The sequence below is a fragment of the Choloepus didactylus genome, chromosome 20 (assembly GCF_015220235.1).
Source record: "Choloepus didactylus isolate mChoDid1 chromosome 20, mChoDid1.pri, whole genome shotgun sequence".
NCBI lineage: Eukaryota > Metazoa > Chordata > Mammalia > Pilosa > Megalonychidae > Choloepus > Choloepus didactylus.
This window is the reverse complement of record NC_051326.1, coordinates 48698056-48725348: the sequence shown is the minus strand read 5'-3', so window position 1 is coordinate 48725348 and position 27293 is coordinate 48698056. Positions and strand designations below refer to the sequence as shown.

Here is a 27293-nt window from a genome sequence, read left to right as displayed (position 1 = left end):
AAACTTTTCTTTTCTGTGGAGGAAGACACTATCTCTGTCTTCAACAGCTAACAGTTATGCAAACATTCTTGAAAAATAGTCTGGAACAAAAGCAGTCAGTGCCTCTGCTCACAGGACATGATATATTTAAAAACAAACAAGTAAACAAAACATTACTGTGGTAAATCTATTGTTGCCTGGCCAGAGTCCTCAGTTTCCTAAGCCATAGTTCTGAGCTTTTTTTGCACAACCAGAAGATCTGTATAGTCTGTTCCATTGACTTGTTCAGTATGTCGTGATTTCAGTGGGGATAGCCTCATTTTCATTCTTGGTGTTACTCAAATCAACTTTTAATCTCTTACTATATTTAGCAAGTATCCTTTTGTTTCAACATTAGCACTGAAACAAAACCCCAACGTCATAATCATTATAAACCTTGTGGCAGTAAGAGGTCAATTCTCCTATCAGTGAAAAGGCTGGGTCTAATGCATGTGAAATTAAAAAAACAGATCTTAGTGTAGAAGGGGCACTTCCCAAATGTGGGTTCTTCAGTTGTGGCCAGCAGAAGTCACACTGAACCAGGATAAAGAGGAAAGGAGAGTTTATTTATGCAGGCAGGAGGACAGGGGAAGACTTCCCAAATCATTAGCACTGGGAGTAAACTCAAGAAAATATCTATTCTAACCCTGAGCTTGAGGAAGAGGGCTTATGTAATCTGGTGATGTACTTTTTCATTAAAATTTTCAATGACCATTTTCACACATCATCCACTATTCTTTCAAAATAGGAATTGTAAAACTACGCTTCTCAATTGTGTGTGCAGGGATGGGTATGTGTATGTTTCCACATATGTACATTGTGTGTGTGTGTGTTTGTTCTCTGGACTTCCTATACCTGTTTCAATTAAAGCAGTTCTAAGTTCACATATTGTCTTCCAAGTTAGATTTTGTTTGAAGCAAGGAACCCTGAAACACAATCTTGGAGAATATCCCTTGCAGAATAGGTGTCAGACAGATGAGGATTTAAATCTTATTATTGCCCTCCATCCTTCTATTAAATTAAGATAGTACTCAGCTCATAAGTTTGTTGAATTATTAAATGAGATAATATAAGTAAAGTTCTTTAAATAGTTCCTGGCACAAAATGGGAAATTAATAAACGATACTTTGTATTGTCACAATTGACAATATTTCCATAGGGTGTATACTTACTGAATTAAGTGTATACATATTTTAATGGACTTTGTGTATCATTCAGTTTGTGGTAGAAATCATTTTTTTTTAAAAAGAAAATTCCTGAACCCTCACAATAACCCAATAAAAATTTTTTATTTGTATACTAGGACTCTGAGCTGAGGCAGTGGTAGACTTTGGATTTGGAATCATTTCTGTTGGATTCTAAAATCCACATTTTTAGCCACAATACTGTGCTGCTTCAAAATCACTTACCATAATTTCTACTAATAATATATTACCAAAGGTCATTTGAAAAAAAATGAAGATTGTATTAATAGAAAAGTATTCTACAGTTATTTTATTACTATTTAGAGAGAGTCTGTAAAAAAATATTCTAACCTCCCATGCCAATAACAGAAATAACCTAAAAGGAACAAATAAGGCTTTATATACAAAGCCACAAACACATAATCAGCCACATTTGGAGGAGTAGATTATTTGGTGGTATTAAACAGAAATCTTGGGCTAATGCTACCAAATTGTCCAGTCGTTTGTCAATTCTGGGACCAAACATAAAGTTAAATTTTTTCTTAGAGAAATTTATTTAAAATCTATCACTAAGAAAGGAGTTTCACTAACAAGAGAAAAAAAAAAGTTAAATGTACAATCCAACTTGATAGTTGTGAGAAGGACCACAGAAGCAGAAGACATTTTTAAAGGTCAAAATGATAGAGCAGACATACATTCCCTGAAACTAGACTTCAAATGGAACACTTAGGTATACCACACTAAAAAAAAAAAAAAAAAAAAAAAAAGGACTTTGTTTACAGTGGTGAATTAACCTTTTTCTCCCCTAAAAAAAAAGTATCAAATCGAAGCTCAAATTCCTAAATCTACATTCAGAGTCATTTTCCTTTCATTAACATATTAGTAAGATCATTAAGAACTTAACGTTATCCTACCTAATCCCAAACTAACTTCACTTGAGACCAAAAGAGATGATGATACAGTGTGCTTTTACCTGCTATTTCTCAGTTGTGAAAGAATCAACTCTCTGGTGGAATCCCAGACCAAAAGAATAGGTTTATGCTTTATATATTCCAATAGTCTCTGTGAGAAAACTATGAAACATTCTCTTTCCTTTCCAAAGAGGAAACCAAAGGTGAAAGAAAGAGATATTTTAACTCCTTTTCTGGATCTTATGAATTTTTAACCATGAATTTTCAAAAATGTCTCAAAACCCAAATACACACACACTCACACACATACATGTCTCCCATTCATTTTACCAGTCCCACCAATTCCAAGCAGCCCAGACCTTATCATTTGTGTCTTTTTGCCCCTGAACTAGATCTTTATGGAGGGGTCAAAGGCAGGAAGGGCTACCTAATACCACTTACTTATTTTGATTTGCCAATGATGGAAAATCATTTAGCAGTCTGTTGCTCGAATCTCTAAAACGTTCTGAGAATTTCCAAGACATCTTTGGAGAGCTCAAGGCCAAAGGGCACTGCTTTTGATGAAATAAATGTTCTGTTCTCTTTAGTGCATTGTTCAAAGCCATTCAATGACTTACTATTTCTTATCCTTTCCTTTGCCTAGCATTCAAGAAATACCACAATCTGGCCCCAAAGAAGGGGCAACATCAAGGAACCAGGAGTCTGGAAAGATGAATTCGGCAGTTAATCCTGCCCCTGACTATGTTATCCAGCTGATCTCCTTACTTCCTTAGCCCTTTACTCAAATTGGTCATTGGTCTAAATGTTCGAGTAGCATCCTCTTGGGAGGAATCCTTTAAGGGAGCATCTACTTTAAACCACATTTAACTATGTGTCTGTGTATAGACAAATGTATACACAGACATGCATATATTCCTATTTTATATAGATATATAATGGATGGAAAACCCATAGCTAACCAACGAATTGAAACAAATATAATTTATTTGGAGATTTCTTTAAATGAATGAATTGATTAGACATGTCCTGATACTTAACACTGGACTGGCTCATCATCGGCCAGGACTGTAGTAAGGATTGAATGAAATGCTGCACATCCTCAGCCTTCCTGGAGGGGTCCCCTGAGTTCTCTTGTGGCAGTTCAGATCTACTCAGGTGCCTGGCTGTGAATGGATGTATACAAGTTTTTCCTCCATTCTTCCAGGTGAGGGGTGTTTCCCCTGACCCCCATACAGTGACTTAATCAAGAACCCCCGACTCCGCCTCAGTCACTGCTGCTCAGAACCTGGCTCAGACTCCAGGCTGCATTTCTGTTCCTGCTAAACAGTCCTGGCTTTCTGATTTTGAGCCTTGAGCCTGGACACGCTGAGACATCAAGGCAAAGTGATCCTGTTACCCTCCTTCTGGGAGCTCAACCCACAGGCTGGGGTCCTGCTTTGGCTCTCCCAGCAGTCTGCCTGGTTACCCTACAGGCCCTCCTGCACCCCAATAATGTGAATTTTTCCTGGACCTGTCAGACTTATCTATTTAGCAGGAGACTCTTTTCCTTGCTGCTTGCTGCCTGCACCCTGCTATATATGGTTAATCTCAAAAATATTCCTTACTTTCCACCATCCTCCCCCTGATTTCTAAGGTGAACAGCCACTGAGAATCCCTTGTCATTACCCCCTGCATGCTGGGCTGGATATTCTGGTCCCCACTATGGAGTAAATGACAACTAAAGATTTGTGCCTTGGACACACTGTCCCGGGCTGCCCAAGCCCTTTCTCTGCCCTAGGCCTTCCTCTCCCATCCCTATGAAGAGACACTTCCCTTCTCTGGCTTGTGTGTTTTGTACAAAACCACTTGGTAGGCAGCAGTGTGCCCTGTTAACCTTCTCTCTTTCCCAGGGAGGTCTAGCAACAGGTAATTCCAACTGCATGTCAGCTTTACAATCACAGTCTACATCCCCAGAGCTAGTGCTAAAGGTTATTTACTCAGCCTAAGAGAACGAGTAAAGTATTAAGAAATGACAGAGGCATCCTCTTATCTGCAGCAAAATATCTGATTTTGAACTCAAATTTGTGGACTTTGACTCTGGCTGGCTCAGCATTCTTAATGTGAAGAGCCTGTGATAAGAGCCATATATCAAATTTATGTTCCCATTAATACCTTGGCTCTCTCGGTAATGGTGAACACTGTTCAACAGTGTCATTTTTATTAAATAATAATGCTCCTTAGCTTTTCAATCTGCCACCCGGGCAATGCCCAAAACGTTTTAACGTTAATAGTAAACAGACTCAAATGATATCAAAGCTATAAGTACAAATATCACAGGCTGGATACATTCTGGAACTCACAGTAAATTGTGACTATTGGAAGCTGTTGCTGAATGCTAAAAAGGAACAGATTTATTACTCAAGGGATGTGAGCCTTGGCAGACTGAAATACGGTGACACTACTACTGGTTATTTAAACTATAAGAATATTTGGTTCCTTAGCCCTCTGATTTCCATAGCCTCGATGCCTCTCCAGTGTAAACGCTTCACTCTATATGGAAATTATGAGACAAAGAAAAGGAGGGAAATCACTCTGGACACAAATTCTGGGGCCAAATTTGCCCAAGATTTATCCTAAGAGAATAAGAAAAACAATGATCAAGAGTCGTCAGGTTTCTTATTTTGTTTTTAAAGGGAAGCGAGTGAAAGCAGGGTTTGATGTAATTGGGGTTGGTTCTATCAATTAAGTGCGCTCTTCATAAGAAGGCTGTAAGGAGTGGAGGTGAGATTAGGAGACGCGTTTGACAGATGCAGGGAGATGCATCTGCAGCCTTAGGCCTCTTCTCTGCTCTGATTTGGGATGATGTCACATTCCCCTGCTCATGGCACGGGACCCACTGTGATAGACTTCTGAACAGCTAAATGCACACTTTCACCCTCCCATCCAGTCCCAGAGCTGCTTATGACCAGCCACACCTGGCCCAGGTGGTCCAGCCATACCTGACAGGGATTTCTGCCATGTCTGCTACTCCTAGACTCAGTCTCTTTTCCAACTAGTGAAATGCAGGCTCTAGGTGTCATGGGTGAACCCTTAGTGTAGGTGCAGCCTGAGCCCTGACTAGCCCTCCCACACTAGCCCCATCTTAGAGACTAGAGCCATACAGCAATTAGCCAAGGATGCAATCTTCTGGCATCTCACTGGAATTAGACACCTTTCAATTCTTAGGTTAAGTTTGCATCTGGGGTCCAGAGAGAATTTTATCTGTTATACACTCCCCTGCAGCTGACTGGCTTCTACCTGGCTTCAAGGTTTCAGGAAGCCTTCCCCAACACTATTGCATTCAATTAGGTGCCTTTTATGCTCCCAGAGGGCCCTGGCCATATCTTTATCGTAGACCTGAGTATGTTGTATCACAGGGTTAATATATGATATTTTCTTTGTTTTACTCTCCCCCCCCCCACTTCTATTTCTCCATCCTCTCTTCCACCTCTTCTTCCCCACCCCCAGGATGTCCTTCTCTCTCTCTTTCTCTCTCTCCTTCCTTTCCTTCCCTCTATCTCTTTTCCCTTCACTTCATGGTAAAGAAAGTCAAGGATGCTTTCTTCTTAACTAGACTGCATTCTTTGATACCTTTTGTTCCCCATTATTAGGTTCATAATACATGTTTGCAGCATGAAGTAAGGACTGGCCATTTGATATTTCTAATGGTCACTGTGAATCCATATGAAGAATTTATTTTCTTGTATTAGAAGCATTTATTAAGAAAGGCAAAATTGCATGCTACACAAACCACAGATTTAGGGTACAAGAGTTACTTTAAGACTTTTATAAGGATAAAAAATGCTGAGTCGTTATTTAAATAACTCTTAGGTTTCATCTTTTATTATTTCATAAATGTAGTAAATGAGCATGCAATTATTTGAAGATGTTTGCCAAATACTAATTCATCACTGAAATCTATTCATTAATTTTATGATTAGTAAGCAAACAGTATATTAATAGCTTATTAGCTCATTAACCTTAATTGAGAAAAAATTACTTGTAAGGAAAAATATTATCATGTCTAGTCTTAAATAAACTATTCATCTTAAATAACTGATTTTTTCAGTCTTCTTAAAAGTACCCAGAAGACCTTACTGATTGTGAATCTAGAGAAGTTTTCATCCACTTTATGTTTCCATTTAACCATCAACACAAAACAAAAGGGTAAAGCAAATTTTGGGTCACAATTACAGAGATTTCTGTGTCCTGAGTTTGAACAAGTATAAAATATCTTTGCCATCCATCCTTCATCTTTGTTCCGTTTTACTTGCCAGCTGCCTGGATTTGAAAAAGTCATTTAACCCTTTGTTCTCCAGTTTCCTTTTCCTCGTAATTTAGATAATAGCATCTACCTGGAGGTTCAGGTCAGCCTCAACTCACTGGTCAGAGTGATCATGGGTTAGAATGGCCCTAGACTCCCTCTTGATGGGCCCAGGAGGTGGCTGGGAAATCATTAACACATCCTGCTTTACCTAGATTAGTGCCTTGGGTTGAAAAGAAAGATCAATTCAAAAACTGAAGGAGAGAGTCACTTGGCTTTCTTAGGTGGATCCCAATGGATTCTGAGATTTGCTTAGATAATCGGATTCAGGATTCCACATGGTAGGTATGGTTGAGGTCAATACCACATGTTAGTCTCCTTCTGCTGCATGGGGTCCTATGGACTGTAGCCACAAAGGCTGTATGAGATAAGTTAAACAGATTTAATCCCAGCAGTTACCAGTCAGATTAATTAGAGTGGTCATCAAAGGGTTGTACTCCTGTAAAAAACTGCAAGAAGTCAAGAAGCTATACAAATGAGGGATGGATATTGTTAGGAGACAATTCTCTACAAAAGTCTTTGTTGTTTCTGTATATCTTGATTCTAAAAGTAAAAGCACAGACAATCTTTGCTACAGACTAGGTTTTCAAGGATGTTTGGATAATGGACAGCTTTAGAAGATGACATAATATCTCCCCTCTAGAACAAACTATTATACTACTCAGTATAATAAAGATAATATCTCCCTACAGGGCAAAGGGCAGGCACACTTACACCCCCATTATAAAAGATGTAGTTTCTCTAAGCTTGGGGTTCCTTTCATGTAACACAACCCACTTCATGTGCAGGTATCACCTGGCTTGTTTGCATTGCTTTATAGGAATTGGGTCTCAGAGAACTGGCTTAAATGTTAAAAGTCTAGTTACTGATATTTATGTGAGTAAAGTACTTTGTCTCTGATCCAGGAGTCTTCTGTCTTTGGCTAGTATCTGAGAAACTATAGTATGCTAAATTATTAGCTTGTGAGTAGGGTAAAACCTCAGACTCTTCATTGCTCTTGACATCTTTAAGGGTCTTATTCTGTGTCTTGGTTTCCAAAAGTGTAGTATCATGCCGCTGTCAATGAGTCAGTGAAATAACTTGACCACAAGTCTAACGCTGGATATTGCTTAGAAAAGTTTTCTCATTTCTAGCTATAAAATAGCCAGTCTTGAAGTGTAATTGTGTATGAGTTCATGAGAAATAGTCTTCCCTTTCATCTTCGAATCAAGTTTTTAGGAAAAAAAGGAAAAACTGGTTTACAGCCAATATGGACAATAGATTTCTTTTCCTGATTGGAATAAGAGAAACTGGGAATAAATCAACTGCTGCCTTGTGATATTTTGTATCATGAGAACTTAAATAATTATTATTTAACTTACAATAAAATAATAAGCTTGTGAGAAGAACTGCTTCTCAGTTTTTGTTTGTCTTGTTTTCCAAACATCTAATGTAAGGGACCACAATATCCTTAATATTTATGTCTGCTATTGTTGGCTCCAGAAGATACCGTGAAATGAGTTGACATAAACAATGGAAATTATTCACTCATGTTTAGAGTCCAGGAAAATCTCCAAATCAAGGCATCATAAAGGCAATGCTTTCTTCCTGAAGACTGGCTGCTGACAATCGCTGACTCCTCTGCTACACAGCAAGGCACATGGCAGCATCTGCTTGTCTCTCCCTTCTCTTCTGGGTTTCATTGCTTTCAACTTCTTGCTTCCATTGCTTTCTTTTTCTGTATTCATTCTCATATAAAGGACTCCAGTAGTAAGAATTAGACCCATCCTGACGGAGGTGGGTCACACCTGAACTGAAGTAACCTCATCAAAAGGTCCTACTTACAATGGGTTCACAGCCACAGGAATGTATTAGATTTAAGAACATATTTTTCTGGGGCACATGCACTGTCAAACCACCACAGTTATATATTTTAAATTAAGGTGTTTCTTAATTATTAAAAAAGAATGATGTGCAGAGTTAATTATGCATCATGTGCCTCAGGTAATGTTATAATTACATCACATGGACCAGACACTGAAGTTCTGGCATCTAGAGCTCTCCTTTTCTCCTTAATCTTTCCCTAATTCTTGAGGAGAGAGACCCATTTTTCTATCAAAACTTTAATCTATATCATCTTTTAAACTAGAAATTTTTGAATTATTGATTCTGTCATTGTGCTTTTACTCTGTATTCTGCGAAAGAAAGAATATGAGATTTGAATACTGGTTCTGTCAGTTGCTAGCATACTAGATAAATGAGCTTCATTTCTTAAATTGTAAAATGGAGATGCTAGGACCTACTTTGGAGGTGATTTTTGAAGATCAAACTAGACGAAGTCTGTAAAGACTCTCACAGAGGATTTGTCATGCAGTGGGTAACACACAATGCAATTTCCCTCCCTTCCTTCCTTTAACCCATTTATTAGGCCTTACCTTTCCATTGTATTGTAGATAGCATTATCCACCATGAGTTTACTTTCTTCCAAAATGCTGATAACATGAGATTTTTCAGTCTTTCCTATGAAATAAAAATTCACACAATCAAAACACAAAGTTCAGCAATTCTCTTGTCATTTTTATCTTAATCCATCAAATCCTGCTTGATCTAGTGACAAAGCATGGCTCCTGGGCCAGTTGGGTCTGTGGGATCTTGGTTAGACTATTTAACTTCTATGAGCCTCAGTTTCCCCATCTCAAAATGGGGTGTTAATTCCTACCACGTAGTGCAACATGTAGGAGAGAATGAGAAAAAGGGCCCAACACTGAATGACCTGGTGCAAGTTTATTATCAAAACTTATTTCTCACTTTGCCCAAACTTTTAAAAAAAGCATTTTAGTTAAAAAAACCATTGATAAAGTTTATAGCAATATTTGCCTATTACAACTTCTGCATTTAAAAAAAAGTCAATCATTCCCATATACCAGCAGTTTCCATTGAGAAGACCACAATTTCATTTACTTTGGTATGTTAAAGGAACTCTTAATTGACCTTCAGGCCCTGGGTTACAAAATGGTTCCTGGCAAAGGAGCCCTGCACTTACGAAACCAAACTTCTGGCATGCGCAGCTTGGAAAAAGAAACTCACAGCTCCTAAGAAAAAGGAGGGGAAAAAGAAACCTGATCTTTGGCCAATCAGCTTCCAACAAGTTTCCCGCTGCCTCCATGTTTTAATAAGCTGTAAGAAGTGAGAACAGAACTCACTGGACATCTGGAATTCCCTTCCCCCCACCTTTTGGTCTGTAAATTGCCAGTGCCCACTCCCCCCCAACACTTTGGGACATCAGCTTTCACTTAGTGTTGCCCAGTTTGCAAGTCATCATATTGTCAATTACACTCTCCTCTTTCTATTTGCAGTAACAGTTCTTTTGATAGGTATTTGAAAGGTTTAATAGTTTAAGATTCCAATTCTGTGTTAAAATGTGAGGCTTTAAGTGAATAATATAAAGGAGACACATGCTTTGATAATACACACAAGTCACTTCTGTTACCAAAGTATCTTTCATATAAGCAATCATTTATCAAAAGTGATGCATTTTAAAAGTAAATAAAATATCAGCATGCATTTGAGAATTACATATCTGTATAGAAATGAAACTATTTTTTGAAAAGGTAAATTTCGGTATCTTTAGAATTAAAAAAGCAAAGCATATCCCTGAAACTATATTAAATTAGAGTGTATAGCAGGATTACCACTGACAACCTCTGGTCTAAAATTTAACTAATGATTTTGGTGAAGAAATTATAGTGATTCAAAACTGTTAGAAAAATTTGAAGCACTTTACATTGCAAGTTCCTAGAAGCCCAAGATCATATTGGATTCCAGTTATAGCATAGATCCTTGCACCTGGTAGACCTGCAGAAAAGTATCTGGAAGGTTTCTCAAGGGCTTTAACATCGAACTCCTTCAACTTTCCTCCCCGCCTCCAAACAATAAATATTCTACACCATTACTTCTTTCCCTATGTAATTCTGGCTTGAGCCAAACTGGCTCTTCTTTTGATCACCACACTTTAAAAAGTATAGTCTAACAAAGAAGGATTACATCATAGATTGTCACTTGTGGGTCTGGGAAACATAATTTAGTCACTGAGTCCTTGGGGAGGGTCATCTGCAGAGAGAGATGAATTGATTGCTCCCTGGGCAATATGGATGGACTAGCAAGGAAGGGCAGGAAAGGAAGAGAGGAGGGAGGGCACAGCACAGGTGGCAGAGGCTGTGCAGGCAGGATGGAAACTCTTCCTAGACCACCACAATCTTCAGTACTCAGGAGAGTTATTAAGTCCATGAATTCCTGATCTCAGACTCTGAATAAGGGACCCAGTTTCATATTAGCAGAAATGCGGCACAGGAATGTGGCAAGTTGGAAGAACGCACCAAGAGGTACAGAGGACCAGAAAAAAGGTATAAAGCCTAGAGAAGGGATTTGGACTTCCCAGGATCAAAGTATTGGGCCTTTGAAGGGAATTTCACTAGATCTCAAGGGACAGAGAAGCCCCCACCCCCCCACCCACCTCCAAAAAAAACCTTGGGCTCTCATACGCTTGTAAATTTCATATATTTCCCTCTTATTCCCTTCTAAATCCACTGCAGCTGGCCTCACAACTCGACTTTCATTTTAATTCTGAAGTCAGCTATGAGGCCTTATATGCCAAATCCAATAATCACTCTACCTATGTGACTTTGGTGCTAAATGTGACATTATTAACATTATTATGTAGTAGAGTTGTATAAATATGGGCTGTGAAGGTAGAACTGATTTTTGAGTTGCTCATTTGAAACTTAATCACTTAATGACTTGGCAAATCACTAAACCTTTTGGAGTTTTCCCACCTGTTACCATATTTACCTCAAAGGATTGTTGTGAAAATTAAAAAGAGAAGTTTGTTAAACTCTTGACAGAGGATATGATGAATTCTAAGAGCCTCTAGAAGGTCAGATCTTTTATCATTAATCTACCATACACCTTTGTCCTAGTTCCACTGCTACATCTCTCCTCCCTGCCTGCTGACCTCCCTGCTGGTGTTGTCTTTATCTCTTCTAGTCTTTTCATTTTCTATTCACCCTCCTTCGTTCTCTCCAAAATATCCATCTTCACCTTGAACTTCTCTCCTAAAGTTCGAATCCATGTTCCTACTCTTCTATTCTCTATAAGTGTTAATGGTCTCAAATATTCACCCAGCAAGTCAAATTCCCCAGCAAAAAACTCAGCAGTGTTTTTCCTTTCTTTTACCCTATAGTTTTAATTTCCCCTTGCTACCTCTTGAAAAATTTTTTTATCCTATTTAATTCTCACATCTTACTGCCTTAGTGGAAAGAGCCTCTTATCTGGCTTGTGTATTTAATTTCCATCCCCTATAGTTTCGTTGTGTGATCCTCTTTCTAAAGCAAACACCAGATTATGTCTCTCATTGCATTTAAGCACATTTGACCATTTCCCAATGCCTACACATTTACACTCAGCCTCATTATGAAATTAGCCTTATGACAATCTGACCATCATAATTTTCATTTTTCAGTGTCTCTGTACATAGTGCCCAACTTCACCTCCCTGTTATGAAATCTTCAAGCTCAAATTTACAGCTCAAATACCTCCTCCTCTAGGAAACGTTTTTGAACCTCCTGCTCTTTACACACCAGAAAAAAGTAACTAATTCCTTTGCTTATATCACCCGCGTAAGTGAGTCTTGTGAGTTTCTTTAGGGCTAAATAATAGCTTCTTCACACTTGTATCTTCTTCAGTCCTTAGATAAATGGCTGGTTCTAAGTAAGAACTTTTAAGAACATTTAAGAACCAGCTCATAAAATATGAAGAAAAGTATTTATGTCTTCACTATCCTTAGAAATAGCAGTTGCTATAGAGACTGTTTCTTATTATTGACCATATTAATATACTTTTATTTAATTAATTGAACATGTATTTCTTATTCTCTATATTCTTTTCTTCTTTTAAAATATTTTACTAAAATTTTAAAGATAGTTTTATGGGCTTCGATGTTATTAATCTCTTTGAACTTGGTATAATAAATATGTCTTTATGTTGAAAAATTTCCCCCAGAAAAATATAGTTCTATTTTATAATAGTCTCAAATCTCTGCTGGAACTAGACAGATATTGTTTAAATTAATTACTTTTTGGCTGAATGGAGATTACTGACTTATCCCCAGTTCCCAGTTCTTTCATCACTGTCTTCATTCAGTGATCTCTCTGCTCTTGTTCAGTGCACTCCGAAAGGGTGAGAGGGGAGAGTGGAGTCCAGAGCAGCAAATTGCCTGATCATATACTTACAGAATTTGAACCTAATATTTTATTTTCAGATTTGAAAACTAAACTCTAGAAAGTTACATGATTTGCCTAAAATCACACAGTTACGTATTTGTTGATCTGGAGATATCACCCTGGTCTCATAACTCTGAATATATGTGCTTGCTAAAAAGATTTACTTCTTTGATAGGATTCGTTGTCCTACTCCACTCCCCCCTAAAATATTCTTTTCCATACATATTCATCTTTTATATAAAATAGTTGGAATTCAGGAATCCATTATGCAAGAGAATACTATGTTTCAGAAAGAAAAGGGAAGCCACACATTTCTAAAAGTCTTTGTATAGACTTTAGATAGTCTTTATATAGCCACCTCTGAGACATTTGTAAGTGTGTAAGTGTGTGTCTGTGCATGTATAAATTCAAGAAAGCTGAAATTTTCCCTCTCCAAAATAATAAAATGTGCCAGGCTCCTGAGCTTTATCCTTGACTAACTCTGAATACTTGGTTTTCGCTTAGAGCTCTGTGTTTTGATTCTTACTTTAATAATTTCTGTTTGCTGAAATTCAATGAACTGGAATAAAGTTTTCCAACTTTTCTTTTTAAGCAAATTCACTCATTAGGCTGGCTTCCCAATTTTTCCCAATCTACGAGGAATGCCTCCGCTTCTACTTGTTCATTTGCATCTTATTTTCTTTTAACAGTTATAACTTGTCGGAACATTTTCCATAAAGATAATTGCACATAAATCTTGACTGTGCAAACACTGAAAATGCTTCACAATCTGTGTGGTGATGAATACAAATGGCTTATCATAATAAACAGTCTAGTCAATGTTTTTGAGAAAGGATTTATATGGATTTTTTTAGAACCACAATGGTCATGCATTCTGAGGCAAAAAAAAAAAAAAAAAGAAATATTTTTTCAAATTATTTTCAATTATAGAATATTTAAAGTGCTGCAGCTTATTTCTTTCCATGATTTGACTTCCTCCTGGAATTGTATGCTGGAATTTTTATTAATTTGTATATTCCTCATAATATATTTAAGTACAAGGGATTTGATACAGCCTCTCTTTTGATATGCAAACATTCTTATAATTTACAAACTAATTTATGAAACTGAAAATATATATCCAGGACTGTTTTTTTTTCCCTTGACTACTCATAGGCCAGTTTCAACTATGAGGGTTCTGAATGTGTTGTTTCAATATAAAGTCTTGGAAAGTGGGAGACCTGAATTTTACCATCTCTTCTGCCACCTATGAGACCCCATGGATCACAGATCTCTACTTTCTGATTTATAGTTAGGTGATTAGCCTAGATTTGAGATGAGCAAATCACAGAGCAAGGACTACTTAGAAACACCCTCTTCTTATAAATGGTAAGCTGTGGCCCAGCAAAAGTCACAGGCAAATAACCCCTGGGCTCCTAGCAAACTAGTGCCAATGACTGCACTTTTCCAAAAGAGTCATGAATTGCTTTTGCTTTGCAAAGTCTGTGAGCATAAATGATATACACTCAAACAAAAAAACAAAACAATCTAGTGTAATCATTTCTAAACTGATTTAAATTTTGGCTATGCTGAAATGTGATTGAAAAAATCATGTTTCAATCAAGATGGCAGAGTGAGTTGCTCCAGAGCTCTGCGCCCCTCCCTACCCCCTGAAGCATTAAACAACAAACAAAAGCTGGCAGAACTCAAAGCTCCAGAAAACAGTTGAAGTGTTGCAGTAACAGGATTAGCACTGTATCAAGAAACAAGCAATTTAAAAATGGTGGGACCTCATGATGCCCTGGTTGGTTCCTCCCCCATCACCTCACCAGCTTGGTGTAGAGCTGGCCCATGCTCCCACTTCAGATCCCTGGTCCTTGTTCCAGAGGGAGTAAAGTAACACTCATGCATATACTGGAAGCATGCATGTCTGTGCCAGTCTGGTGGCCATGTGAAGAATTGAATCAGGACACTTGCCACAGACTTGCCATCCCAACTCAGTGAACTTGAAGACAAGACACTTGAAATGCATCATGTTGAGGAGCAGAAAGAAAAAAATAAATATTAAAAGCTAAAATATCCTAATACAGCTATGGAAAACCATCAAGTTCACCAATATATGCACTGTGGGAGTCCTAAAAGGAAAAGAAAGAGAAAAAGTTGCAGAAGGAATAGTCAAAGAAATAATGACAGAGAATTTCCTAAATCAGCAATACCGTGAATGTTTACATCCAAAAAGCCCAGAGAACACCAAACATGAAGGAAAATACACTCCATCATATATTGATCATAATATCAAATGCCAAGGACAAGTTAAGAGTTCTGAAAGCTATAAGGGAAAAGCAACACGTTATGTACAATGGAGTCCCAATTAGACTCCAGTGCCAATTTCTCAGCAGAAATTATGGAGACAAGAAAACAGTGGGTCAAAATACTAAAATGCTGAAAAGAAACAACTGCCAGCCAAGAATGCAAAAGAGATTAAGACATTCTCAGATAAACAAAAGCTGAGGAAGTTCAGAACCACTAGACCTGCCGTACAAGCAATGCTACAGGGAATTCTTCAGATTGAAAGGAAAAGACACTAGAAGTGGTGCAAAGCAACATAAAGAAACAGAGACCATGGGTAAAGATAGCCATTTGAGTAATTATAAATGCCAGTGTTATTGTAGAATCTTGTTTGGTATGTAAATCCACTCTTTACTTCCTACAGGTGCTAAAACACAAATGCATAAAAGGTAATTATATATCTATGTTTTTGGACATACAATGTGCAAAGATATAAATGGTAAAAAGTACAAAAAATGGTGGGAGGACAGAGAGGTATAGAAAAAGACCACGTACATGCTATTGATGTTAATTTGATATCAAAACAAATACGATTGTTATATATTCAGGATGTTAAATTTTAACCCTTTAGTAACCACAAAGAAAACAGATGAAAAATATATCCGGATAGCAATTTGAGAGCACTCAAAAAAATCAAACAAATATAAAAATAGTCATTAACAGAAGTGAAAGACAAAAAAAAGAAAAAAGAAAAAGACTTAAAAAGGCTAAATAACAAAATGGCAGAAGAAAGTCCTGTATTATCAGTGGTGACATTAAATGTAAATAGATTAAACTCACCAGTAAAAAAGCAGAGTTTGACAGAATGGATTAACAAAAAAAAGTGTTACCTAACTATATGCTGTCTGCAAGAGAGTCACCTTAAATTCAAAGCTATAAGTAGACTGAGGGTGAAAGGATGGAAAAAATATACCATGCAAGTAGTAACTAAAAGAGAGCTGGGGTGATTACACTAATAGCAGATAAAACAGACTTTAAGTCCAAAACATTTCCAAAGGACAAAAATAGTCATTGTGTACTAGAAAAGAGGACAACTCAACAGGAATGTGTAAAAATTATAAATATATGTGTGCCTAGCAGCAGATCCTCTAAAATATATAAAGCAAATACAGATTTCAAGGGAGAAATTGCAAGTTCTACATTAAGAGTAAGAGACTTTAAAACACCACTCTCAGTAATGGATAGAACATCCAGTCATAAGATCAATAAGGAAAACAAGACTTGAAGGAGACTCTAAACTAACTATATCTAACAGACACATATAGAACATTTCACCCAATAAAAACAGAATACACATTCTTCACATGTGCTCATGGATCCTTCTCCAGGATAGACCATATGTTGGGTCACAAAAGAAGTATCAATAAATATGAAAATGTTATAATCATACATGTATATTCTGCAACCACAACAGAATGACACTAGAAATCATTAACAGTGGAAGAATGGATAAAAACACAAATAAGTGGAAATTGAACAATGTACTCTTAAACAACCAATGAGGTAAACAGGAAATCAGAAACAAGTTTAGGAAATATCTTGAGGGGAATGAAAATGGAAATACAACATGCAAAAACTTATGAGATGCAGTGAAGGCAGTGCTAAGGGAGAATTTTATAGCTCTAAATGCTTACATTTAAAAAAGAATATATGTGCTATTACCAATGGTAACAAATGTTCCACACCAATGCAAGATGTTGGTGGTGAGGTGGTAGATGGGAATACCATATTTTAATCATGATTGTTCTGTAAACCCACATCTTCTCTAATAACGATTTTTAAAAAAACGACACTAGCTGGATGCAATCTTAAGAAGCACATGCCCCAGGGTCTGAATTTTAGAGATAACACCTTAAATTATATCAAAATGTCCAGGTTGCAGCAAAATATTACAAAACATTCAAAGAAACAGGAAATGATGGTATGTGCAAAAAAGCAGGGCAAAGAATCGGAAGCCATTAAAGAGGAAGATCAGAAAGTGGACATACTACACAAAGACATTAAAGAAATGATTCTAAATATCCACAAAGAGATAAAGGAAAACATGGACAAAGAACTAAAGGAAATCAGGAAAATGATAGACGAACACAAAGAGAATGTCAATAAAGAGAAATCATGAAAAGGAACCAAACTGAGCTGAAGTCCACAGTAACACAAATTAAAAAGTACCGTAGAGGGGATCAACAGCCGATTGGAGCTGCAAGAAGAAAGAATCAGTGAACTAGAAGATAAGAAAATTGAAACCATTCAATCTGAGGAGCAGAAAGAAAAAAGAATGAAGAAAAGTGAAAAGCCTGAGAGACCTCTGGGACACCACCAAGTATACCAACATATGCATGGTGAGAGTCCCAGAAGGAAAAGAAATATTCAAAGAAATAATGGCTGAAAACTTCTCAAATATAACAAAATACATTAATATACACATCCAAATGTCTCAATGAATGCCAAACAGGATAAACTGAGAGACATATCAAATTACTGAATGCCAAAGATAAAGAGAGACTTCAGAATGCCACGAGAGGAATTTGTCATGGACAAGGGAGCCTCAATAAGACTGTATGCCGATTATTAAATAATGAACAGTAGCAAATGCTGGAAATATTGCAGTGAAATGGGAACCTTATTATATTGTCTGTGGGAATATAAAATGGCGCAGCTGCTGTGGAAAGCAGTTTGGCAGTTCCTCAAAAAGTTAAACATGTTCCCTCACTAGGACCCTGCAACTAACTTCTAGAAATGGATCCAAGAGAATTGAAAGCAGAGACCTGGAAAGATATTTGTACACCACTATTCACTGAAGCATTAACCATAATAGCCAAATGGTGGTATCAATGTCCATCAGCAGATGAATGGATAAACAAAAATGTAGTATATACATACTATGGAATATTATTCACCAGTAAAAAAGAACCAGTTCTGATACACTCTACTACATGGGTGAATCTTGTAGACATCATGTTGAATGAAAGAAGTCAGAAACAAAGGACAGTATTGTATGATTTCACTTACATGTAATAGCTAGAACATGCAAATTCATAGAGATAGAAACTAGGTACAAGTTACCAGGAAAGGGGTGAGTTAAGGCATAATGGGCACAGGGTTTCTGTTTCAGGTGATGGGAGAATTCTGGTAATAGTTGGTGGTGAGGATAGCACAACAACAGGTGAGTATGATTAATCCTACAGAATTGTATACTTGGGAGTGGTTGCGATGGGAAAGTTCATGTTGTATATATGTTTCTACAATTTAAAAAAGAGAAAAGATGTGCCGGTTTGAAACTGTAATGGACCCCAGAAGAGCCAGGATCTTTTAATCCAATCTTTAATGGTGGAACCTTTGATTGAATGTTTCCATGGAGGTATGACCCACCCAACTATGGGTGAGACCTTTTGATTAGATCATTTCAATGGAGGTGTGACCCCTCCCATTCAGGGTGGGTCTTAATTAGATCTCTGGAGCCCTTTAAGAGAACTCATGGAACAAAGGAGCTCAGAGAAACTGTGAGAGATATTTGGAGAGAAGTTGAGATATGTAATCCGGAGTTTGCTCCCAGGAGAAGCTAAGAGCAGACAGGTCAGACACTTGGAGATGTAGACAGAAAGACGTTTGGAGATTCTAAGCTAAGAGATGAAGCCCAGAGTTTGCCCTGAAGAAGCTAAGTGAGGACCCACAGATGCTTAAAGAGAAGGACACTGGAATCAGAAGCTGAAAGCAGTGCAACCTGGGAGCAAAGGACCAGCAGATACGAGTCACGTGCCTCCCCAGCTGACAGAGGCGTTCCGGACGCCATCTGCTGTTCCTCAGTGAAGACGTCCTCTTGTTGATGCCTTGGTTTGGACACTTATGGCCTTAGAACTGTAAATTTGTAGCCTAATAAATCCCCTTTATAAAGGCCAATCCATTTCTGGTATTTTACATAATAGCAGCTTTAGCAAACCAGAACAGAGGGAGAGATTAAAGAGATGATAAGTAAAGGCAATATATGACCCCAGACTGGATCTAATAATGGAGGAGAAAATGCCAAAAAGATATTATTAGGATGCATTAAAAATAAGAACATAGATTGTAAGCTTTATTATCAATGTGTCATATTCAGTGGTCTATGGATGGCAAAGTCTCCAGGGGCAACGTCTGCTCTTTGTTTCAGTCCACTTCAAAGAGGAGCCTCAGGCATCACATGATGCTTAAGCCTGTTTATTTAAGCTGCGCTCTTAAAAGAGTAATAGCTGGAGCGCGCCAGTGTTGTGGCACTTTATGTATAACCGACTGACAGCAAAGGTCTTCAACAGGAGACAACTCAAGATTTGGGGGAACCTCTCCCCTCTCATGTACCTGTATTCAGTGTGGGCCAGTTTCCAGATGTTTCTTTCATGAATGGAATTGGGACCAATCTCGTAAGGTTAAGCCTTATTTTAAAGTTTCTGAAAGTTACGTCTGTTCTGAGATGACCTTGATTGGAAATCCCCTGGTTAGGGTTGCAACATCTCCCAAGTGAAACGTAGTGTCAGCCTTGCGAGATTAGTGGGCTTACTGGCAATCATTAATTTTAGAGCCATAATGTGTCTTTAGAGTACACCACACAGTGTTAAATTTCTTGAACTTGAGAACTGTATTTAAGGTGGTTACATAAGTGAGTATCCTTGTTTTTGGGAAATGTATACAGAAGCTTTAAATGTTAAAGGAGCATAGTGCATGCAACCTATTCTCAAATGTTTAGAAAATGGATAAATAGAAGGATGGATGGATAGATTGGTACGTAAAGGTGGAATAATGTTAAAAGTTTGTGGATCTGGGTATCTTGGTTGGTGAGGGGGCATTTGCATAAAATGCTCTGTAAGTTTGAAATTATTTCAGAATAAAACGTTAAAACATTATTGTTTCAAAGAAAGTTCACCAGTGAACATCTCTTTGTTTCAAAGCTATTGTTTGTCTTATTGTCCCTTGGAGAAAATTTTTTTCTTGTATTAAATAATGTAAAATTGAAACACTGTGAGGCAAATAATATTTTCTAAACAAATAATTTACAAAGCAAACAGGTTATAAGCCAGTTTCAAAAGTGTCCTAAGGAACAAAAGAAGTGTCCAAAACTGCAGTATAATGGTCAGTTACTATATTGTGTATTATTCATATATTTACTAAAATTTTAAGCAAAGAATAAAAGGGCAAACTACTCCAAGATTGGGAAATAATTTAAAAATGTACTAGCAATGTTACATATTGCATATAAAAATATGATTTCTAAAATTTAAAAATTGATATATAGATTATATTTTACTGAGTAGCTCTCTTGATAATAATTTGTTCAAAATCATCTACATAACTTATAACTTTCATTACCATGATTTCATCGAAATAGGAACTTAATAAATATGAAATAAAAGGACAACTTAATAAACTCACAAAAATACTTACTGAACATCTATCAGGTGCCAGGTACTAGAAAGATTGATTTATTGGGGGGGGCGGAGGGAGCATGGAGTTATTTTTACTTGAGGAACTTTAAAAGTTGGATCAGTCTTTATTTTTCCTGGTATTGACCAGATACAGGGCACTTGATACTTTAAATGGAGTATCTCAGTGAATGCTCACAAATACTAACAATGATGGATAATTTTCCGTTTTACAGATGAGGAAATGGAAGCTTAAAGAGGTTAAGTAACATACCCAAAGTGCCTTATTTAGTAAATGGCTAACATAGGTTTTGAACCCTGCTTTATCTGATTTCAGAGCTCTGGTTCTTAGCCACTTTACTGCCCAACTTCCAGAAGGCATTTTTAAGGCATCTGTGATTCTGCAAAGGACTTTAGAGCAACTTTTAAATACAGTCATGGAGCTCCAGGATTCTGTAAAATTGAAATAAAATGAGGTGTTCAGCCAGAAGCACAGCATGGTGTGGATGTGGGCAGCAAGGATTCAGAAAGACTTGACAATTCCCTAGAAGAGAGATTAGAGAAGGGCTTCTGATTTCCAATGGAGAAGCTGACGTGAGTAAAAACTTCAGGTAATTGTGCAGATGGGCCAGTAATGATCTTTTGAGAGGTATGAACCTGCTGAGTGCTGTTTAAACCTTTCCAGAAGCTAGCGAGTAACCACAAGGTTGAAATTCCTAGGCAAATACCCCTACAACTTTCTGCTGGAGTAAAACTTGTTCTTACTGCTTGGGGCTTTTAATTAAAATTTTTTTTTTCTTCTTAGGGAAGTTGTGGGCTTATAGGAAAATAACGTATAAAATGTAGGATTCCCATACACCATCCTACCACCAGTACCATGCATTGATGTGGAATATTTGTCACAATTGATGATAGCATGTTTTTATAATTGTACTATTAATTAAAGAGATTTATTAATTTTACAAAACAAAAACAAAACATTTTGATCTGATTACATTTTAACCACAGCATCTCTGTAGTTTACTTAAATTAATTTGACATTGTAGCACACTGTTTCCAGAAAATATTACACAGAATTTATTTAATAGAAAATAATTTTTTAACATGAGAACAAGCAATTATACCCTAAGAAATTTTTTTCAAATATATGAGCAGCTAAAACTAGAAATTTCTAATAATAGAAAATTGGATAGAATTGTATTGTAATCCTTGAAAATACAAGAACCATTTTTTCACCAGAAAAGTATAAGAAAATGTACGCTTAACTGACTCTGAAGAGGTGCCACAATGCTTTCTGTTTTGGTAATTGTGTAAAATAATCCTATAAGGTCAAAAGATTATATTTTATTTGTTACGTACCCCAAAAGAAGTCTTTGCCTCTCAAGATGAAAGGGTAGAAAATGCCAGTACAGGCTAAAATCATTGTAATTCCCAATACTGCAAGTGCTTTCATTCTAAAATTAAAATAATAAACAAAAAATACTTACAAACAAGCATTGGAAAGTTCAATAAGAATTTTTGTTTTGTTTTGTTCTGTTTTTTTTTTTAGGGGGGGTGGGGTGGGGGGCATCTTATTAGCTAGAGGTCTCTATTACCTGACTCCTTGTTGGTCTCTACAATGGTGATTGATTCTCATAGGCTTGGGTCTGGAGTCCTGGAAGTTTCTGGATTGACTTCTGAATGAAGAAAGATTGTTATCTACAATCAGGTTGCTGTGTTTAATAGGTAGAAACATCTGTTATGCCTGAATTATCTGAAAAAGGAACTTTCATATTTGACAGCAATAGTCACCAAAATATCTCAGTAATGACCAATTTTAATCCATAGTGATATCAAATAATGTAGAATTACTGGGAGCAAAAATGTTAAAAAAATTCTTCAATGACTATTGAATTTCTTACAGCATTCTTTTCCCATTTGTAAAACTATTTCAGGATTACAGATTTAAGACAAAGCAGATTATTCAAAATCAATTGTTTCTACTTTCAAAATCTTTTTTGCTTCAGGCCCTCTATAGTTATTTTCTAATTATTAATTTTTAAGCATGAAAGTAATAACGAATATATTCTAATGAGAATATGTTTCAATAAACTATGATCAGTGAAATGGCCTAACATGACTTAACAGGCCACGCACATTTGAGCTCAGATAATTGAAAACATAAAAATCATCAACCAGTTAGCTTTGTTAAGAGAAGCTATCCATATTTGCATTACAGCCCCAAATAATAACTTCTTTGGATCACTTAACAAGTTTCTATGATGAATTTCTCTTAGAAAATGGAAAAATCGAAAGTTTTACAATCTGACCTTTCTTCTCTTCTCAGCAAAGGAGGTGAGCTCACAAGGTTGGATATTTTATCGTTGGCTGTAACTCTTCAGAACCGTGAACCTCAATTGCTTCCCAGGGACTTAGTTATCCACCATATAAACTGCCTCTATGCTCTGATACCCACTCAAGCTGTTAGGAAATGGAGTAGCTTTTGTTCTTTGTGTCAACAAAATTTTTGCACAATATTGTTATGTTTGCACCAACATTTACGTTCACATGAGGTTCATCTCCTGGTCTTGTGAGTTAAGAAAGGGAAAGAAAATGTATTTAATGAGAAAGAAAAAAAAAAAAAAAACACTAAAATGACATTTTCCTCTTTCTTACTTTTCTGAGTTAAATAACTTCTGAAAAGAGGACATTGATCTTCGGAAGTACACTGATATGGGTTTTATTCCAGGACCATTACTGACTAGCTGTGTAATTCTGGGTCATCCCCAAGCTCTCAGTTTCTTTATTTCAAAAGGTAAATAATAAAACATATTTCCCACTTTGGTGGGTGAATAAATGAATACTATCCTGGAGGTGTTCATCAGCTTGCTAGTCAATGCCCAACACCATTCCTATTATGGATACATTAAAAAAAGTTACAACCGAATATGAGATATGACTAAAATTTAGGTCATAGTTTCTCTATTCTAAAAAATGAGAGACACAATGTTTTCATGATTAATCTAGCTTTAAGTGATATAGCTCAGCATGAAATGATCAAACTAACATATGTTTTCAATGATACTTTCAGGCTAGTGATGGAATCAATATATAGACTTTCATTGCAGCTGTCTATTATAATCTGAGACTATGAATTGCTCCACTTTCCACAGAGTCTTTTGGGTTTCTACTTTATGAAAGTCATCTACTTCATTCTTCTCCTTTTTCCTCTCTTTTTAAACACTTATTTCAAGTTGACTGATGTTTCCTCTAGGAAAGTTGAGACTAAATTCTAAAACATTATGCAAAGGCATCTGAACATTAGCCTGTAAGTTAGGAGATATTCTGAAGCATAAGAATATGATGATTAGCATTAGAAAGATCCCTCTAAAGGTAATACAGTAAATGAGTTAGAAGATATCTAAAAAGCAGGTGGGAAATCAGTCAAGAGTAATAATTATAAGAGCTATAATTCTCTATAATGCTGAGAATTGGCAGTAAGACAGTGAGATTTGAGATAGAAAAGAAGGACACAATTTGGTGGCTCTTTAAAAAGAGAACTAATATGACTTGATGGTTCATTATTGTGGGGAACAAAGAGAAGGATAAAGCCTGAGATGGCTCAACCATCTTAAATTAGACAGCCTGAGTGTGTGATAATACCATTATACTGACTCTGAATGCTGGTGAAAAGCGAAACTGGGTTTAGAAAGAACAAATAAAATGGTAATTATTTCAGGTTTGGATATTGAATTTGAGGTTCTAGTGGTACAAAGAGACAGTGAATCAATAGACACTTGGAAATACACCTTTGGAACTACAGGTAGAAGCTGGACTTGAAGAGAAATATTTGACAGTTATTAACAGGTATGGTAGCTGAATTTGAATAAATAGGATCATTCAGTGAGAGAATCTAGATTGAAAAGTCATGGTGGTTAGGAGTAGAATGATTAGGAGCACAAATATCTAAGGGATGTGCAGTAGGCTGAACAATGGTCCCCCAAAGATGTTCACTTCCTAAACCTTGGAACTTGTGAATGTCACTTTACATATCAAGAGGGACTTTGTAAATGTGATTAAGTTAAGGATCTTGAGACAGGGAGAGTATCCTGAATTTTCGAGTGGAAGCAGAATAATTACAAGAGTTTTTATAAGAAGGCAGCAAGAGTCAGTGGGAAAGAAGGTGGCTACATGAGGACAGAAGCAGGATTGGAGTGATGTGCCAGGAGCCAAGGAGTGTCAGCAGCATCTAGAAACTAAGAGGCAAGGAATAGAGTCTCCCTGCAGCTCTAGAAGGAGCCAGCCATACTGACACTGTGATTTTTGCCTCTTAAGACTTACATCGTACTTATGACCTTCAGAACTGTAAGAGCATAAATTTGTCTGTTTGTAGTAATGTGTTACAGCAGCAATAGGAAACTAATATATGTGCATGAAAAGATGCGGGGAGGAATAGTCAGAAAGGTAGATGGTGAAATAGGAGAAAGCATTGTTCAAATATTCAAGCAAGAATTTGAAGATAGGAGAAATGTAAATTAAAATAATGACTAGCTATTCCTTACATCTTTTAGAAAGGCAAATATTAAAAGCAATTGAAAACAACCAGTATTAATGAGGAGATGGGGAAAAGGGATTTACTTACCCTATTGGTGGGAGACTAGATTGGCACATCATTTCTAAATGACAAGTTTGCAGCATCTTTTAGAATGTAAAATGCCCTTATCTTTTGACTCAGCATTCCATTTCTAGAACTGTGTCTGTCATTTAGAAATATACACTATCAGCTAGGTTATTTTAGGAGTTTAAGATTAGTTGACTAAAATAAAGAATGCACTAAGAAAAAAGGAAAACATATTATATAGAAAAGACCAGGAGATCAGTGGCAAAAAGACACAGTATGATAGCCTTTATAATATTTATTAGAGTGTAGCCTATCCATTTCTGAGGAGGACAGGAGACTAGAGAAGAGAAATTTCTATGGGGGAAGGAAAAAACTCTATATGAGAGAAGTATGACTGAGAAAATGGAATACTTTAGGATACATATATCACAAAATGGAAGAATAAAAGGGAGTCATTTAAAGCTCTAGGTAGAAGAAAAACCTCTATAAGGAAGTAACATTCCAAATATGGAGCTACCAGCCCAATTAGAAAGGAAAGAAGTGAGTCACAAACAAGACTGGAATGGATTCCAGGCACCACGCTCAGAAGAAAATAGTATTAGGGATATGGTAAGGAAAGAATATATTTCTTCTCTGAGCAAGAAAATAAATCACTGAGAAGCAACAAAGAAAACAATCTATTTTTAAAACTTCATGGTACAGATATAAAGCAAACCAAAATGTAATCGGATCTGGGAGTGGGGGGAATGTTGTCACATTAAAAGTAAGGATCATTTGAATGACTGGCACAGTTGTAACTGAGAGGTAAGAGTTAAACAAATGATTATGATTACTGAATCATTCTATAGATGCTTTTTTACTTTCTAGTATATTGTAGAATAGCCAGAAGTTAATAACTGAAATTACTGAAACTCCCTGAACTAGCCCAACTCCTTATTTATACTTACTAGTGTGAGGGTTATTCTAGCCTAGTCCCAGCCCTTGTTTATACTTGCTATTATAATGGTAACCACTCCACCTTGCCTTGTTTGAATCCATCAAAAACCCTAAACTCCTTAGCCATGGTGAGACAGATTTTTAGGTCGCTAGGCCATCTGACCTTCTTTCTCTCTTTGAAACCCCAGCATCTCAGGAATTGGTCATTTGAGCGCATCAGGCAGAGAACACACAGTTTTGTTCAGTAACACAATCCTGTGATACTAGACCCATAGGGGGAAAAAACAAAACAGAAAACCTCAATTGTGCCACATTGTTTGGCTCTAAGGACCAATTCTCAGATGGCTAAATAAGTAAAAATATTGTTTATTAGTTTTCCTCCTTTCTGATCAACTTATAAAGGATGAAGGATGAAAGATTCAGTTATACTTACTGCATAGAATTGGAATCATATTAACCTTGACAATGTGGAGGTAAAATAGAGCTGACAGATTTGGAGGAGTGAAAGGGAGTAGGAGGAAATGCAGGAAAGAGTAGATGTAGTACCATCTTCATCTTATCAGGTAGAGAGTCAAGAAATCCTTTCTACAGTTGATGGAACAAGAAAAAGAGGTTTCAAGTTTATTACTGAAAGATGCAAAGGGAGCTAAAGGAGAAACTGAAAACAGAGTGAGCAGATCAGTATGGGAGATAGCAGGTGGTGTGAGTGAACAAAATGCTCAACAGATAATGTTTAAAGAAAAGAATTGCATAATTGAAATGAAGGTAACCACATACAAGATTAAAAATCCCTAAGGGGTTTGCTTACGGGAAGTAGGGTTGGGTTAAATTCAAGCAAAAGACCATTGTTTTTCATTATAAGGGCTTAGTATTATCAGATTTTTAACAATACCATATTTTATTTTCATAAAAATAAGCTCACTCGCTCTCTGTCTTAAATAGAAGCAATTGAAGGAGGAATGGGATGAGATTTACTTTCCTAGTCCAGGAAGTACACTAAATCTGGTTGTCCCACCTAAAAACTATGGTATTTGATTTGGGAAATCAAACAGTTATTTGGAGCTGATACCTATACTTTCCATGTATCCAACTTAGAGTCCATTTTGATCAGAAAACAAAAAACAAAAAACAAAAAACAAAATTATCAGCAGGACTAGTAGAGCAAAGTTGGAGTGTCTGCATTTGGACCCTGCATTCGGGACTAACTATCCCAGGACACCTGGCAACCTCTCAGCTCTGATGGATTTGACTCCTCCTCTAACACCTTCCCCAGGATCAGGCAATTTTATTCGGGCAGGGAGAAATTTCAGAAAAGAGGAAGAAGAAT

The 27293-nt window shown here is 36.7% G+C and overlaps 1 protein-coding gene across 3 annotated transcripts in view; it reads right to left on the bottom strand.

The window, feature by feature from the left end:
* The window catches only part of TPO (thyroid peroxidase), a 123227-nt gene extending 100365 nt beyond the window's left edge, over positions 1–22862 (bottom strand). For 2 of the 3 annotated variants that reach the window (XM_037812974.1, XM_037812972.1), the window contains exons 1-4: positions 22740–22862; positions 22026–22106; positions 21790–21884; positions 8870–8954 (exon numbers count right to left, since the gene is read on the bottom strand). In XM_037812974.1, the coding sequence (XP_037668902.1) occupies positions 8870–8954; positions 21790–21884; positions 22026–22066 (221 nt within the window). In that variant the 5' untranslated portion in view covers positions 22067–22106; positions 22740–22862. Of the gene's footprint in view, positions 1–8869; positions 8955–21789; positions 21885–22025; positions 22143–22739 lie in introns of all 3 variants that reach the window. The other variant, XM_037812973.1, reaches the window with a different exon arrangement.
* Between the last annotated feature and the right edge of the window lie 4431 nt (positions 22863–27293).